Source organism: Siphateles boraxobius, unplaced genomic scaffold (genome assembly GCF_051911475.1).
Source record: "Siphateles boraxobius isolate OS27281-9 unplaced genomic scaffold, OSU_SipBor_1 66, whole genome shotgun sequence".
Classification (NCBI taxonomy): domain Eukaryota; kingdom Metazoa; phylum Chordata; class Actinopteri; order Cypriniformes; family Leuciscidae; genus Siphateles; species Siphateles boraxobius.
The window spans coordinates 18,882,045-18,897,541 of record NW_027509193.1 but is presented as its reverse complement, the minus strand read 5'-3'; the positions used below and the strand labels follow the sequence as shown (position 1 = coordinate 18,897,541).

The window sequence follows — 15,497 nt, the reverse complement described above, 5'->3', positions numbered from 1 at the left end:
TTTATAGAATAGGGGTATGGCAAAATTACATGATACATTACATAATTTCCCCACAATTTGATTGGTTCTTCATAGACAAGCCCTCTTGTTACTAGGTAACCAAAAGGTTTCAAGGTTAGACATTTGTCTAGTTTAATTTCCCATATTTGTTATTCATACACGCACACAGCCAAAGTCACAAGTTTTCACTAGTTTCGAACAGTACATTTGGTTCAAATATTAGAATGTTAGGATGCTTAAAAGGGGAAGTCAGCTAAGAGTTAGTCATACTATTAGACCCAAAGTGGAAATCAGGTAAAACTTTATCATAAGGTTAGAAAATCTTAAGGTCAGATTTTTGGAGTCAGAAACAGGATTAGTTCCAAAAGACAGTTTAGTATCTTATCTATTACAAATCCATCACAGGGGCACCATTGACTTCGATAGTATTTTTTTCCTACTATGGAAGACAATGGTGCCCCAAAAAACAACCTGGTTAAAAACTTTCTTCAAAATATCTTCCTTTTTGTTCAGCAGAACAAATAAATGTTTACAGGTTTGGAACAACCTGAGGGTGAGTAAATGATGACAGAATTTTCATTTTTGAGTAAACTATCCCTTTAATAGGTGTGAAGTGGCTCTACACTGATCGATTGGTGTATGACTTCAAAGTACAGCGAGAGCAATTACAAAGCAGACGGCTCCAAATGTTTTCGAACTGCTCTCGGGGTACTTTGATGTCACTGATCTGTCTGCATAGCTCTGCTTGAAGTTGATCACACCTTATTTTATGAGTAAATCATTAAATCATTCACTCAACTGATTCATTCAAAAGCACTAATTCATTTAGGAATGCCACTGCTCTTTGTTGTTTAGAGACTCTGGCTTCATAAGGAAATAATTTGGTTGGTGGAGCAAAAAATAGACAAAGTAGCCAATATTGTGTTAAAAATGTAAGTTTCTCAATATAACTTGTTTAAGGTATTGCATAAAAACAATATCACACTCACAATCATGCTGTTTGTCTGAATATATCAGCACTCTTGAGTGTGATATTGCTTAAAAATATGCTTGCACTTCTCTGCTCTTTTCCATTCTAGCTGCACATTGTTGTCAGCATGTTTTGTGCATTACTAATCTGTTGAAATAGGAAAAAAATATAGGTATTTATTTAGTAATAATTCATTTAATTTGAAGCAGTAATATGCTCATGTTAGTTCATGAAATTTAATGCCTTATAAAGCTTATGTTATCTCATGCAAGTTAATTTTTTGATCTTGTTTTAATGTTTAGATATTTTTACTGCAAAACAAGATCAAAATACTGATTAAGAACATTGGGGTGTTTAACAATAAGTTCACACAGGAAGAAACCAGGCTCGTATAAATGAAGAGATGTGTTTCAGTAAAGAGCTGCTGTATCTCTTAACATCCTTGCCATCACACCCTCTGTCTAGAAACAGTGCTTATTTTACATGCCACATAAGAATGGCAAAAAGCAACAGAAACTGTAATAAAAAATTACCAACAAAAGAACAACATAACTAACAAAATTAGTTGTAACTCAAAAAAACGGACCGAAATCAGTCCAAAGGCTTGAGCTAAAATGTGATCTCATCTGACATTCCACCAACAAACCTGTTTCTGTTTAAGATACCATCACTTACCTTTTGTATATGGCATTGGGTGGAACCTTGTATAATACAATTAACCTATCAAAAGTATGTGTTTGAACATAGTAACTTTGAAATGTGAATAGCCTCTTTTGTATTTTTGTCTTTTTAATGTCATTTAGTCAAGAGACACATAACATGTAATTTCGATTAAAAGAACTAGTCATTCTAGTCCTCCTGTCTTAACAGTGGACCAAACACTTTTGTTCTCACTGACCAGGTATAGATCAAATGGTCTTTTGATCTGGCCTAAAGTAATCCTTGTTTGTTCATGCAAACAAGCATTTTTACTGGTTGTTATGGGAACACACTGTTGAAAAAAATAAATGGTGACTCCAATTCCAAGAACAAACTGAGATGTTTTAGTTTCATTCTTTGAACAGTGACTGTCATGTATCAGGTGATAAGATCTAAGAAATGAAAGGAAGGAACTAGTGTTGTAATCATGTTAAAATGCAGTTCAGAAGAGAGCAGCATACCATCAAACATTCAGTACATGTCCCACACAAGCCAGCGCATGACACACAAAACAAAAGTCTGGTGTTCAAATTAGCATGGAAGGAATTTCCTGCCAATAGTGACCTCTTGCCTGGTCAGTAATTTGCATCCTGAGGCAGATAAGATTTGGTGGGGTTCAAAAGTCTGAGACCATTTTAAACCTGGAAATACACGGTTTAGAACGGTTTATGAATGTTTATTTTAAAACAGAAGTAAAGTTAGGGTGTACAATTAAGAAGAAATAAAAAAGAGATTAAAATGTAATTCATGTTGAACACACCTGAACATAATGAAGTTGTACTTCTGATGAAACTAGACACTGACACTGTTTTTCATGTTTAATAAGGCTTAATGCTTGATTTTAAGCAATCTATTGTATAAAGTGCTATATAAATAAACGTGACTTGACTTTATTAGAGTGCCGAATTGCAGAGCTCATGCAAACACATCCACGTTGCTATGATCAGATGCTTTATTTAAAAAATGCTTGTTATTTTATCAATTTTGTTGTCAATTTTGTTTTCGTTTATTTTGTTATTGAGAGGAAAGCGCGCAGCACATATTTACAAATTCATCTAAATGCCGTTCTCAGCAGCGTGGGTGTCGTCAGATGATCACTAACAAGAATAATTGTGGTTAATTAATTCCCAGTTTCTTTTAATAAAAATAATTACAGCAGAAAATACCATGGCTTATATGAGGGGTCTTCAAATATTATTTTGCACAAATCAAAAAGATTGAGAACCACAGGTTTAGATCAAGTAGAAATAGATCCATTAGGTCCCAATAATTTAAACGTTACACTTAAAATGTTTTGCTGGTAGTTTGTAAGTAAACATTTAATTATGAAAAAAAGTCAAAATTGTGCAAAACATTTCCACTAGTGGTCTCAAAGTTTTGGACCCCACTATATCAGAATATCACAAACACTAGATTGTATAGTAACTGGCGGAGTAGAGTACTCTAATAAGTAGATATCTTTATCAGAAGTCAGCATGGTAGTGGAAAAAATCAATCCTTTCAGGCAGGTAGTGTGATGTCCTATCTGTCACATAAGAATGTACAAGATTTCCCCGTCTAAATCTGGGTGAAAGCAGCTGTGCAGTGAACTCCTCATCACCTGAGATTACAATTCAAATGGAGTGAAAGTGAAAACAAAGTGCCTGTCATTTTCAGATTACTATTAAATTAAATGCTGATTATTAACCATGACTCTATAGAGGGATTGTCTTAAGAGCAATACTTCCTGCAAAGATCACGCATCTAACCACATGTTAAAGATCATGTTAACCTTAACATGTTTTTAATTGCAAACATCTAACCAACATGCCCAAACCCATATACAGAAACACAAATAGGCTCTCTGGAGTATGCAAATACACACTCACACACACTTGTGTGCAAATGCAAGATTCAAGAAGTTTGCAGACTTGCCTGTGCTGAATGTCTCTTCAGGCTTCTTCACGGCTGTGTTGATTGTAGTTATGTGTGTGGGTCGGGACCCTTGTTCACTGGCCGCCTTTGACTGGGAGCCTGACAGCTGTATCCTGAAAGTGGACACATAACTTGTCTTCCCATCAGTGATACTCATTTCTCCTCTCAGTATAAAACCGTTTCATAAAATCCAAGTCATTTCCCAGCTTTCTTATCAGGCGGCTCGTATTTTCCTGTCTGTTACACACACATGTCCTCTGACCTGTGTTGTTCTGTGCGTTCTTTCTTTAGTTTCTGACTCCTCCCCACCACTGAAGCCTCATTCATTTGTTCTGCAGGAGATTGTCCTCTTGCTGGGTTAGACTCAGCACCTCCCCACAGACCTCACCCACAACTATCACACCATTTCACCATATATCTTTAACACAGAGTATTTTCACACACTGTGGCTATGGTAAGAGATAGAGAGAGAGAGAAACATAGAGTGGGTGATAAGAGAGAACATGTTAGTTGTATGTTATATTCATTAATACTTTGGAAAAGTAGACCATATTGTGTCATGTCAGTGATGTTTATTTAAATCTATTTGTGTGAAAAGGGAGACAAAGATAGACAAATAACAGATTAAAAGCTGAATCAAAGGTCAGGCATTCCCCATTCCTTTCCCTTCTGTAATTACTGCCATGTTATCAGTTGAACTCTGGTTGTGTGTTTGTTTCCATCGAAAAGAAAACTGTGCATGATTGTTTCGAATCTGTGTCATTTAGTCTGCAAATTCAAGAACATTTCAAGAAGTCTCTTATGCTCACCAAGACTGCATTTATTTGTTCAAAATAGTAAAAACAACAACAACAAAAAAACACTAATATTAATAGTAATATTGTGAAATGTTGTTACAATTTAAAAGAACTGTTTTCTATTTCAATATATTTTAAAATGTAATTTATTCATGTGTTGCAAAGCTGCATTTTCAGCATCAGTACTCCGGTCTTCAGTCACATGATCCTTCAGAAATCGTTCTGAATTTTTTTTTTGATGAATAGAAAGTTTTAGAACAGCATAAATGTCACTTTTGATTAATTGAATGCATCATTGCTGAATGAAGAATGAATTTACTGAGTAACGTGTCAGTTTTTATGTAAACAGCATATGTACTGTATGTAAACCAAGCTATTTTAAGGAGTGTAATGAACAATAATCTACGTGAAAACCAGATAGGTCAAGTGAGCAAAACTCCCGCTCTCATCTTTGTGTGTGTGCAGTGGTGTGTGATGAGGAGCTGTTTGCTTTGGATGTGCCAGTCCACAGAGAAACCCAAACATCCACTAAAGACCTTGAACATGTGAACAGACTCATTTGGAATCAATAATGCAGAAAAACAATGTTACTCTATGTGTATTTGAAACTAAAATAAAGAACTTTAAATTGCTGTAATATGACTGAAATATGTGCTTGTCAGGAGCTAGAGGAAGTCCCACAGCTTTGTTTTGTGGTAGAGAGTAAATCCGTTAACTTTAAGGGGGTAGTGTACAATCAGCCCATCAAAGGTCTGTTAATGTTGTTATGGTTGGAATGCAAACAGGAAGATCCTGGACAATAATCCATGAATAACTGGAAACAAAAAACAAAGCAGCTGACAAATAAATATTTGACTCATAAGTCGCACAAGGATTTCCTTTACATTTAAAAAAAATAATTTTATATATATATATATATACAGTGTATATATATGGTAAAGTGATAGCAGTAATTTTTTCAAATGTTACACTTTCTGATTCAGAAGTAAATGAATATGTGCAATAAATAATCATAATTATTATATTATAATAATACAAATAATAATCTCAGCATTAAAAAAGAAAGAATGGAAACAATGTAAAACTTGTAGACACATAAAGTTGGACCAAAATTAATTAACTAATGAAAGAGTGCTTTGTGAAATGAACATCAAATATGCATTATGTATAAAAACAGTGGGCTTCAATTGTTGCAGTAATCAACTGATACATTGTATAATCCTGTTAATGTCACGTATCTATTCCTGAATTTTAAAGAGGTTGAGAATCTTGTGCGCTCTAGTGGAAAGAATGAAGAATGACACATGAAAACATGTGTACTAATACTTCAAAGACCGGTATACTTTTCAGTCTGGGGAATATGTGCTGGGATTACCTAAATTAACACACAAATAACTCTGATGTGGTTCTTCGTGTACAAGTAGGACCCTCTGACATACACCTGCTATGTTCACCCATATTGTTATAGGCGTCATAGTTTTTATTGACATTTCAGATGTAGGAAATGGGCTGAAAACCACTTATGCTTGGAGAGGTGGTAGCTGATGTAAATAAATAAAGATGTTTGAAACAAATTTGTCAGAATCTGTTCATGACCAGAATCTGATTAAAAACCTAAAACACTTCTGATTATTAATGATTTTGAAGGCCATTTATATGGTAACGTGCCTGCAGCCATTTTATTGAAGCACATCTGAGTAGTAAATGATTCACTGCGGTTTATTTCATTTGTTTCCTCAAACTTGTCCTCAGAATCTGGATAAAATACTTAGTATTGTAATTCTCTACAGCTGTCATAATGTGCTAAAAAATGCTCGGATTGAAGTTACTTGTATTCTCTCAAACACTTCAGTGACATATTCCCCACTAACAAGAAATGTTGTATATTTGTGCAGCTTCCTGTGGTATATGGAATTCAGTACACAAAGATTTCCTGTTTGATCATTTTGATGTTGCTTTGATTTTCTATGAATGGGTGGTTAAGAAATTAAATACTTCTAGGAAGTTGATAGACCTGCAGTATGAACTCCATTTAAAACAATATTTAAAACTGTTATACTGAATATATTTCTGTCATGACAACTCTCGGAGAGATTGGCATGGTAATTGATATGGCCTTGTTAATGTATTTGGTCTTGGTGGAATAGATCTGCCACGCTACTGATGCTGCAGAGCAAGTACCGAGACTTACTACTGCCAAAACATTCACAGACATGCTGCTGCTGCACACATACCTGAAATAACCCCCGTAGCAGATCTATACAGGTGGAGCTGAGGAAGGTGGAGGGTTTCTGAAAGCGCAATGCAGACTGCTAACAGCAACTCTATTGGTATTAGTTTGAATGTTGAGCAACAGCTCATTGGCCGCTGATCCAACAGCAACCAATCAGCTGGGCTACATGACGATGCGATCGCTACCAAATGCGTTGAGGACCTATCAGCCTGTGCTATCTAGTTTCATGCCAGAACTTGGAATATTCTCTCAAAAAACATCATTATCCCCCATAATAACTACAAATATATAAACAGCTTTGGAATAAAATTAAGAGACCACTGTACATTTTTCTCAAATCAGCATCTCTGCATGTATGGCAGTTATTCCATTCCAGTGTCTGTTGAATTCCAACACAGGCACTTAGGCTGATTAGATCACCTGAACCAAATCTTATTTAATGAGGAAAAGTATAAAAACCACTGCTGTGGTCATCACTATCCTCCTGCAATAGGACCATGCCAAAAGAGCTTTGAGTGAGGAAAAGAAGGGTTCAATTCTGGCTTTACTGGCAGAGGGATACAGTGAGCGTTGTGTTGCTTCCATCCTTAAAATTTCAAAGAACGGCTGTTAATAAGAACAAGGTCAAGCAGCAGACATTGGGGACAACAAAGCTATAGACCGGCAGAGGGCGAAAACGACTCTCCATTGACCGGGATGACCGCCAACTCATTCGAATGTCCCTCAATAACCGTAGGATGACATCAAGTGACCTACAAAAAGAATGGCAAACAGCAGCTGGGGTGAAGTGCATGGCGAGGATGGTTCGAAACAGGCTCCTAGGGGCAGGGCTGAAGTCGTGCAAAGCTAGAAAAAAGCCCTTCATCAATGAGAAGCAAAGAAGAGCCAGGCAGAGGTTTGCAAAAGACCAAAAGGATTGGACTGTAGAGAACTGGAGTAAGGTCTTCTCTGATGAGTCAAATTTTCAGCTTTGACCAACACCTGGTCGTCAAATGGTTAGACGGAGACCTGGAGAGGCCTACAAGCCCCAGTATCTTGCACGCACTGTTAAATTTGGTGGAGGATCAGTGATGATCTGGGGGTGCTTCAGCAAGGCTGGAATCGGGCAGATTTGTCTTTGTGAAGGACACATGAATCAAGCCACATACAAGGTTGTCCTGGAAGAAAACTTGCTTCCTTCTGCTCTGACAATGTTCCCCAACTCTGAGGATTATATTTTCCAGCAGGACAATGCTCCATGCCACACAGCCAGGTCAATGAAGGTGTGGATGGAGGACCACCAGATCAAGACCCTGTCATGGCCAGCCCAATCTCCAGACATGAAACCCATTGAAAACCATTGGAATGATCAAGAGGAAGATGGATGGTCACAAGCCATAAAACAAAGCCGAGCTTCTTGAATTTTTGCACCAGGAGTGGCATAAAGTCACCCAACATCAATGTGAAAGACTGGTGGAGAGCATGCCAAGACATATGGAAGCTGTGATTCGCGTGTGAAAGCATTATTCGAGGTCTGACAACACTGCATCTTTTTTGTTATTTTGACCAATTGTCGTTTTCTGCAAATAAATGCTCTAAATCAGTGGTTCTCAACTCCAGTCCTCGGGACCCGCTGCTCTGCACATTTTGTATGTCTCTCTTATCTGACACACTCAGTTCAGTTCAAGGAGTCTCTCCTAACGAGCTGGTGATCTGAATCAGGTGTGTTAAATAAGGAGACATAAAAAATGTGCAGAGTAGTGGGTCCCGAGGACTGGAGTTGAGAACCACTGCTCTAAATGACAATATTTGTATTTGGAATTTGGGAGAAATGTTGTCAGATTTCCATTACACGGGAGTAGATGTTAAAACTTCATGCTGATTTGTTCTCTCCTTCGCCAAGATAAGCACCAACTAAGACGTAGCTTTACAGTAACCTATGTTTCTCCATCCATTTACGCTTCTTTCCATATGGTGATGTGAATCTCCTTCTGTCTGGTGTTAATAGCTGCAGTGTATTTTGCGCGTCAGCACACACAACGGCTGCAACCATAGTGCGGTCCCCCCAGAACAACCCTCTGGATTGAGTAGGGGACATCTCTAGGGTCTTCAAGTGGGCATCGTCAGTCCTCAGTGTTTTGTCGACTAGCCCACGACACCTCAAGAGGGCTCGACAGTGACTCTGGCGTCCCAGAGTCACCCCCTCCGTCCCCCACTCAACTCAGCCCAGCTTACTGACCTTTACCTCCCTCGTGCTGCTGAGGTTGCTCCTTCCTCGTAGTTCACATGTGACCTATAACCACAATCTCTCACAATCTCTCCGCAACCCGACCATACACGCAAACCCGTTTGACTAAGGCTGTCGAGCCCCACTGCGGACGTTAAAGCAGGTCAGTGGCAACGGTTCTGTATGGCATACTACCGCAAAACACAATATCTCTCCAAACACAAATCCTCATTCACGCAAGATACACAGGAACATAATATTACTTTGCAAACTACACAAATAAACCAACAGACTCTTCGAGTTTTCAAGAATTCTCCGAAACCGTAGCGTGGCGGCCTGTACACAGCCAGCCAGACTCTTTCCGTCTCAACCACAGCCAGTTGCTGCTCCTCTCCTTTTTTTTTTAGACAGTATTCATGGGAGATAATGATATTTTTTCAGAGATAATACAGAATTTTTGTTATTTTAACCATTAATTTTTCCACACTGCAGCACAATTTAAAATCAACATTTTAAAAAAAATAAGTAAATACATAATATGAAGAATAAAATGTAAACTTCTTGGGACATAATGGTTTGTAGTGTTATTTTAAGTATTATTTATATATTACAATAATTTTATTAATATTAAAATGTTTTATATAAATTATTACATTTTTTTGTAATTATGTGCTTTTGTAATTTTTATTAGTTTTTTAAAAAAATATTCCTTTCTAGGTTTTTTTTTTATACCCAGTTATTCATTTTAGTGTTTAAACTGATTTCACTTATTTGTCAGGGCAATTTTTTTTAAATTTTAATCTTATATTTATAATTTCTTTTTTTTCAGTGTTATTTAAGAAAGACAAAAATATTTTAATCGTTTTAACTGTAGTTTAGTTAAGGATAACCCTTTAAGTTTGGTACCTCTATTGATTAAATTAGACTTCAGGGAGATACAGGTAATGACAATAACCAGCAGATGGCAGTACATCGTTGTTAATTCTACTGTAAGTACAATAAGACTGAACTGCATATCATTTTACATGTTTGCTGCATTTTTTTTTTACAAATGTCTTGAGGTGGGTGCATAGATATTTTTGCTGTGCTCACTTCCTGTTCCTTTATTCTTTATCTTTCTCCTTCTATTTGTAACTTTTCATCTTGTCTTTTAGTTCACGCTTTTCCTATAAAACTAAAGTATGAGCTCAGTCTGACTAAACTAGTTACACACTGTAATGCTGTGTGTGTGAGATAACCCTCACCTCCAATCTGGGGCCTCTCTCTGGGCAGGTCCCAGATGGAAGTGATTACTCTGGGAGGGAGAAATTACAGAGCAAATGTACAGCCCATCAACTTTACACACACACACGCAGACAGGCAGACGACAAAGGCAAAAACTGCAAAACTCCCCCTCACTCTCTTTCTCTGTCGAACACACACACGGCTCTCTTGCTGCCATCATTTTGCCTCCAGCGGTACATTTCCGCTCGGCTCTCTGTCAGGACGACGTGACTGTACGCTAGCCACCTTGTCTCTCCCACTCTGCTCTCAGCGAGCATGTGTGGGTGGGAGTGGGATTGTAAATTCCTAAGGATGAGCCATGTTAAAGGCCTGACGCAACGTGACTCGCCTGTCAGGAGCCAGAGCCGTAACTTATTACCTGTAAAGAGAGAGAGAGAGAGACAGAGAGTATTCACATTAGCTCCACCCTGACTCTGACCGCCTCCAGGACATCTCACGTAGGTCTTTAGAGCACATATCCACAATGCACTGCATTCACATCAAGCAGAAGCTTTTCCAAAAGATACTACATTATGCCAAACTACCATCCAGCTTTCACAGCTAACTATCACTGTTTTGTGCGAGACCGATATCGTAACTTAAACAAGGAGGAGGACAAATGAAACAACAAACATTTCTGGTTGCACCATGCAAACTGCATTTGTGTGTGCAAGCTTAGTATGGTAACTTTAAAGCTATTTTAACACAAACACAAAATAAGATCATTTGAAGAATGTTTTTTTCCCATGCAATAAATGTCAATGGGGACAAAACCAAACTGACTTTCATTATATGAACCAAAAACAATGAGATTTTATGATATAACTATGCTATATTTTTGCATTATAGCCTACTTTTTACTTTATGCAATTTACTGATTTCCATTACACGAGAGTAGATGTTAAAATTTCATGCTGATTTGTACTCGGCTTTCGCCAAGATAAGCACCAACTAAGACGTAGCTTTACAGTAACCTATGCTTCACCATCCATTTACGCTTCTTTCCATCTGGTGACGTGAATCTCCTTCTGTCTGGTGTTAATAGCTGTAGTGTATTTGCGCATCAGCACACACAACGGCTGCAACCACAGTGCGGCCCCCCCATAACAACCCTCTGGATTGAGCGGAGTAGGGAACATCTCTAGGGTCTTCAAGTGGGCACCTTCTGTTCTCAGTGTTTCGTCGACTAGCCCACGACACCTCAAGAGGGCTCGACAGTGACTCTGGCGTCCCAGAGTCACCCCCCTCCGTCCCCCACTCAACTCAGCCCAGCTTACTAGGGTGACCAGATTTCTCGGAGTGGAATACGGGACAGATACAGAACGCATGCGTATAGAGGGAATGCACGTGACGTCACCGTTGGCCAGAGTGACTGCAGTTACGCCCACAAGTGGCAAAAAGACTGAGCGGCAGCATTGGTTTTCAGTGTGAATGCTGCGGAAAAACACACAAAACGCGTCTAAAACGGGAAAGAGCTTTGAGACTGACTGTACAACTAGATTTGACAAGAAATATGAGGAATATTTTTACAGACTACCTAAAGCTACAGAACAGAGAAGCAAATAGATCGCTACAATTCATAGAAACAACTGGACTCCAGGCAGCGAAAGGTGGATTTGCAGTTATCCTTTTTGTGTCAATATGCTGAATTTAGTGGTAAAATCATTCTCTATATATTGTATTGTTATATATTGCAGTGACAACTCATCAATCAAATATTTACCACTGTATATTCTGTATAATTTGACATTTTTAAATAAACACTGACAAAAAACTATACAAGTTTTAAGTCTCTAGACGATATGATGATATATATAACATTGATAAGTGATCACCTGGATTTAGACCTGCCTATTTTGTATTTATATAAAGCATTCACAGGCAAATTTGCTGTATGTATTTCCCTGGTGTCGAAATCAGGCACATATAAATGTCAGGAAACACGATTCCTGGCTGCATGTTAATATCCATGGATCACTGGATCTTTAGTAAGTTGTAAGGAACACTATATTGAGTCCAATCTTTAGTTTAAACTGATAATCGTTTGTTTTACTTGCGTTTTCGCAGTTTCTCCTATTAAATCCAGTCACGCAGCTGCTCTTCTGCCACTCAGTCCGGCTGAGGGGGCGTGTTCCGGCGGGAAAGTGACGTTAATGCATTCCCTCTATTAATGCGTCTTACATGCGCTTCATTAGGCACACTAGCACACACACACAAGGTCTGTCCCTCTCTGTCATGCGCGCGCTACACGGTTTGAACGTAACATATATATTCACTTAGCCTTTCGGAAACTAAACCTATTATATATAAAAATATATATATATATATATATTAACGATGAAATAAGGGACAAAACATGATTTTTTCAGAATAAGTCGGGACACTAAAATTAGAGTGGAAATACGGGGCTGTCCCGGGAAAAACGGGACGTCTGGTCACCCAACAGCTTACTGACCTCTACTTCCCTCTTGCTGCTGAGACCTAACCACAATCTCACAATCTCTCCGCAACCCAACCATACGCGCCAACCCGTTTGACTAAGGCTGTCGAGCCCCACTGGTGCATTAATATGCAGTTTCAGTGGCAACTGTTCCGTATGGCATACCACCTACCGCAAAACACAATATCTGCCCAACCACCCGTCATTCACGCAATATACACAGGAACGTAATAACTGTAAATACTATACAACCTCTACAAATAAACCAACAGTCAGTGTTGGGAGTAACGCGTTACAAAAGTAATGTATTACAGTAACATATTACGTTTTGCTGTAACGCAGTAGTGTAAGGCATTACTAATCAATTTTCAGTAATATTTTACTCGGTACATGTTCGGTAAGGTTTGCGTTACAACAGACTTTTAGTTTTAATTGTAAAACAAACAAACAAACAAAAAAAATAGCAAGACCGCCAGACATTACGAATGAAAGATGCAAGTAGGCTAAATTAACTGTTCGTGGTCAGTCAATATCCGCGTGTGAGGTCCAAGTCTGTAATTAAAGACTAAATGGCAGCGTCTGATATATTTGTATAGCGATTTATTTTGTACAGGAGTGCCATGAGGTATGATTTCGGCCTCTGTGCTCGCGCTGGCCAGTGGAAAAGCGGCTAATGGTGAAGATGGCATGAAGAAGACTACATTCGCGAGATGGACGTATGCGCATTAGGCTATTCGTTCTGTTTTCTTTCTAAACAGTTAGGCTATGTTTATGTGGTATTTTTCATGTTTTCATCACGCAATCATGTTTTTGATGTGGTGACGCGTTCATGTAAGGGCGGCGGCGCTGCTGATAAAGCACCTAAAAGCTGTCACAAAGAACCGGCAAAAGCAATGATTATGCATATGTCAAATATAGCAAGGAGACATGTTGATTGTTAATTAATAGAGTCAAGATGAAGTTGACGATGCTGACTCGCGATCTTCGCAGTAGTGAATGCACCAGAGAGAAATGCACATTTCATTTAATAAGCAGAGAGCAGTCTGTTTTCTTTCGTTTTGAATTGTTCTGTTTACAAGTAGACATTTCAATATAGATATATTTTTCAGGTCCGTACAATTAAAACAAAACGAAATTCACTTTAAAGAAAGGCTTCGTGTCTTCTGTGTGTCTGTGAAAGTTTTAAAGCAGTCTTTTAGTGCCGCTTCAGAGCGGTCGCGTCCGTAACGGAGAACTGTCACATCTGTAACATTATTTTTTCCTCATAAATGCGAACACGAAAAATAAAATAAAATGAATATTTTATGTTCTGTGGAGATCCAACCCTTCTTCATTAGATTTGCGCAGTGTAATTCACAGAATTACAACAACAAAAAATTGTTGCCTCCTAAAAGTTAAAGATTTTTTTTTGTCACACATGACTGTCGATTTCCCTAATATTAAATATAAAACGCATGTGTAGACTGATATTTTTCTAATGTCTGGACTCCTTTCTGGGAGGAGACTATGGATAAACAGACGTTTCAATATTTTGGTATTAATGCATTTTCTGAGAATTTATATAATTATATAAATTAACTGCAAGTCTGCAAATGTAATGTCCATAACGCTGGAATTCCCAAATTTTAAATAATTTATCCTCAACTAGTTTTGTGGTGTAGGTCTACATATTTTATAATGTTAAGTTAACTTCAAATAATATTAATAGTAATTTAAAGATGTGGTAGCATTGGATCTGGACGGTATGGATAACGCTGGGAGTTGGAAGGGGTGTGTCGCGATTCTGCAGGTTCGTGGATCTGAGTCTCGCGATTTCGGTTTCATATCACATATCGTTACAGCCCTAGTCATTTTAGAATGTTAAGTTCTACTTCTGTATAGTTATTTTGGTGAAAGTAACTCAAAAGTAATACAGGAGTAATGTAACGCATTACAATTCTGAGACAGTAATATTGTAAGGTAATGAATTACTTTTAAATAACAGTAACAAGTAATATATAATGTATTACAGTTTGGAAGTAACTTGCACAACACTGCCAACAGTGCTGCTGAGACCTAACCACAATCTCACAATCTCTCCACAACCCAACCATACGCGCCAACCCGTTTGACTAAGGCTGTCGAGCCCCACTGGTGCGTTAATATGCAGTTTCAGTGGCAACGGTTCCATATGGCATACCACCTACCGCAAAACACAATATCTGCCCAACCACCCGTCATTCATGCAATATACACAGGAACGTAATGACTGTAAATATTATACAACCTATACAAATAAACCGACAGACTCTTCAAGTTTTCAAGAATTCTACGAAACCGTAGCATGGCGGCCTGTACTCAGCCAGCTAGAATCTTTCCGTCTCAACCACAGCCAGTTGCTGCTCCTTTCTGCTGCTTCAGATAAGTTCTTTACTGTGCGACGCAACTCTTGACCACTGAATCCGACGTCTCTGAGGAACCGGGTTGTAGAGTGTGCCACAAAACCTCGACAACCCACTTCCACTGGATAAACCTGGACTCTCCATCCTCACTGTTCTGCTTCAGTGGCCAGATGAGCATACCCCAATTTCTTCCTCTCATATGCCTCACCTTCCGCATCCTCCCATGGCACTGTTAACTCTATCAGTTGAACAATGCGTGCTGATCCAGACCACAAAACAATATCTGGTCGGAGGTTAGTGGTGGCAATCTCAGGTGGAAAAATAAGCCGTTGATCAAGATCAGCCAGCATCTTCCAGTCCCTAGCAGCTTCCAGTTGTCCTGGGCGAGAATTGGTGTTAGCACCTTTTCTTGGTGGTTGCTCGCCTGGGCGGAGGAATATTCTCTACATATACTCATGTAGGCTACTGTGGCGAGCAGGACGAGGCTGAGGGACGTGAGAGAACGGCTCGAGGCCGGTGGCATGAGTGATAATGAATGAATGACGGTCTCTATCACGGAGGAGCGGAAGCATAAAGGGAGAGCGACAACTGTGA

The 15,497-nt window shown here is 38.7% G+C and overlaps 1 protein-coding gene and 1 long non-coding RNA gene across 11 annotated transcripts in view; one reads left to right on the top strand and one right to left on the bottom strand.

The window, feature by feature from the left end:
• Positions 1-3,919, bottom strand: part of mylk5 (myosin, light chain kinase 5) — a 19,805-nt gene extending 15,886 nt beyond the window's left edge. For 4 of the 10 annotated variants that reach the window (XM_077212718.1, XM_077212713.1, XM_077212715.1 and 1 more), the window contains exon 1: positions 3,584-3,919. In XM_077212718.1, the coding sequence (XP_077068833.1) occupies positions 3,584-3,740 (157 nt within the window). In that variant the 5' untranslated portion in view covers positions 3,741-3,919. The remainder of the gene's footprint in view (positions 1-3,583) is intronic. The other 6 variants (XM_077212712.1, XM_077212714.1, XM_077212716.1 and 3 more) reach the window with 4 other exon arrangements.
• Positions 1-15,497, top strand: part of LOC143721860 (uncharacterized) — a 23,318-nt gene extending 7,821 nt beyond the window's left edge. The window contains exon 3 of the long non-coding RNA XR_013196789.1: positions 15,365-15,497. This is a non-coding gene — a long non-coding RNA (uncharacterized LOC143721860). The remainder of the gene's footprint in view (positions 1-15,364) is intronic.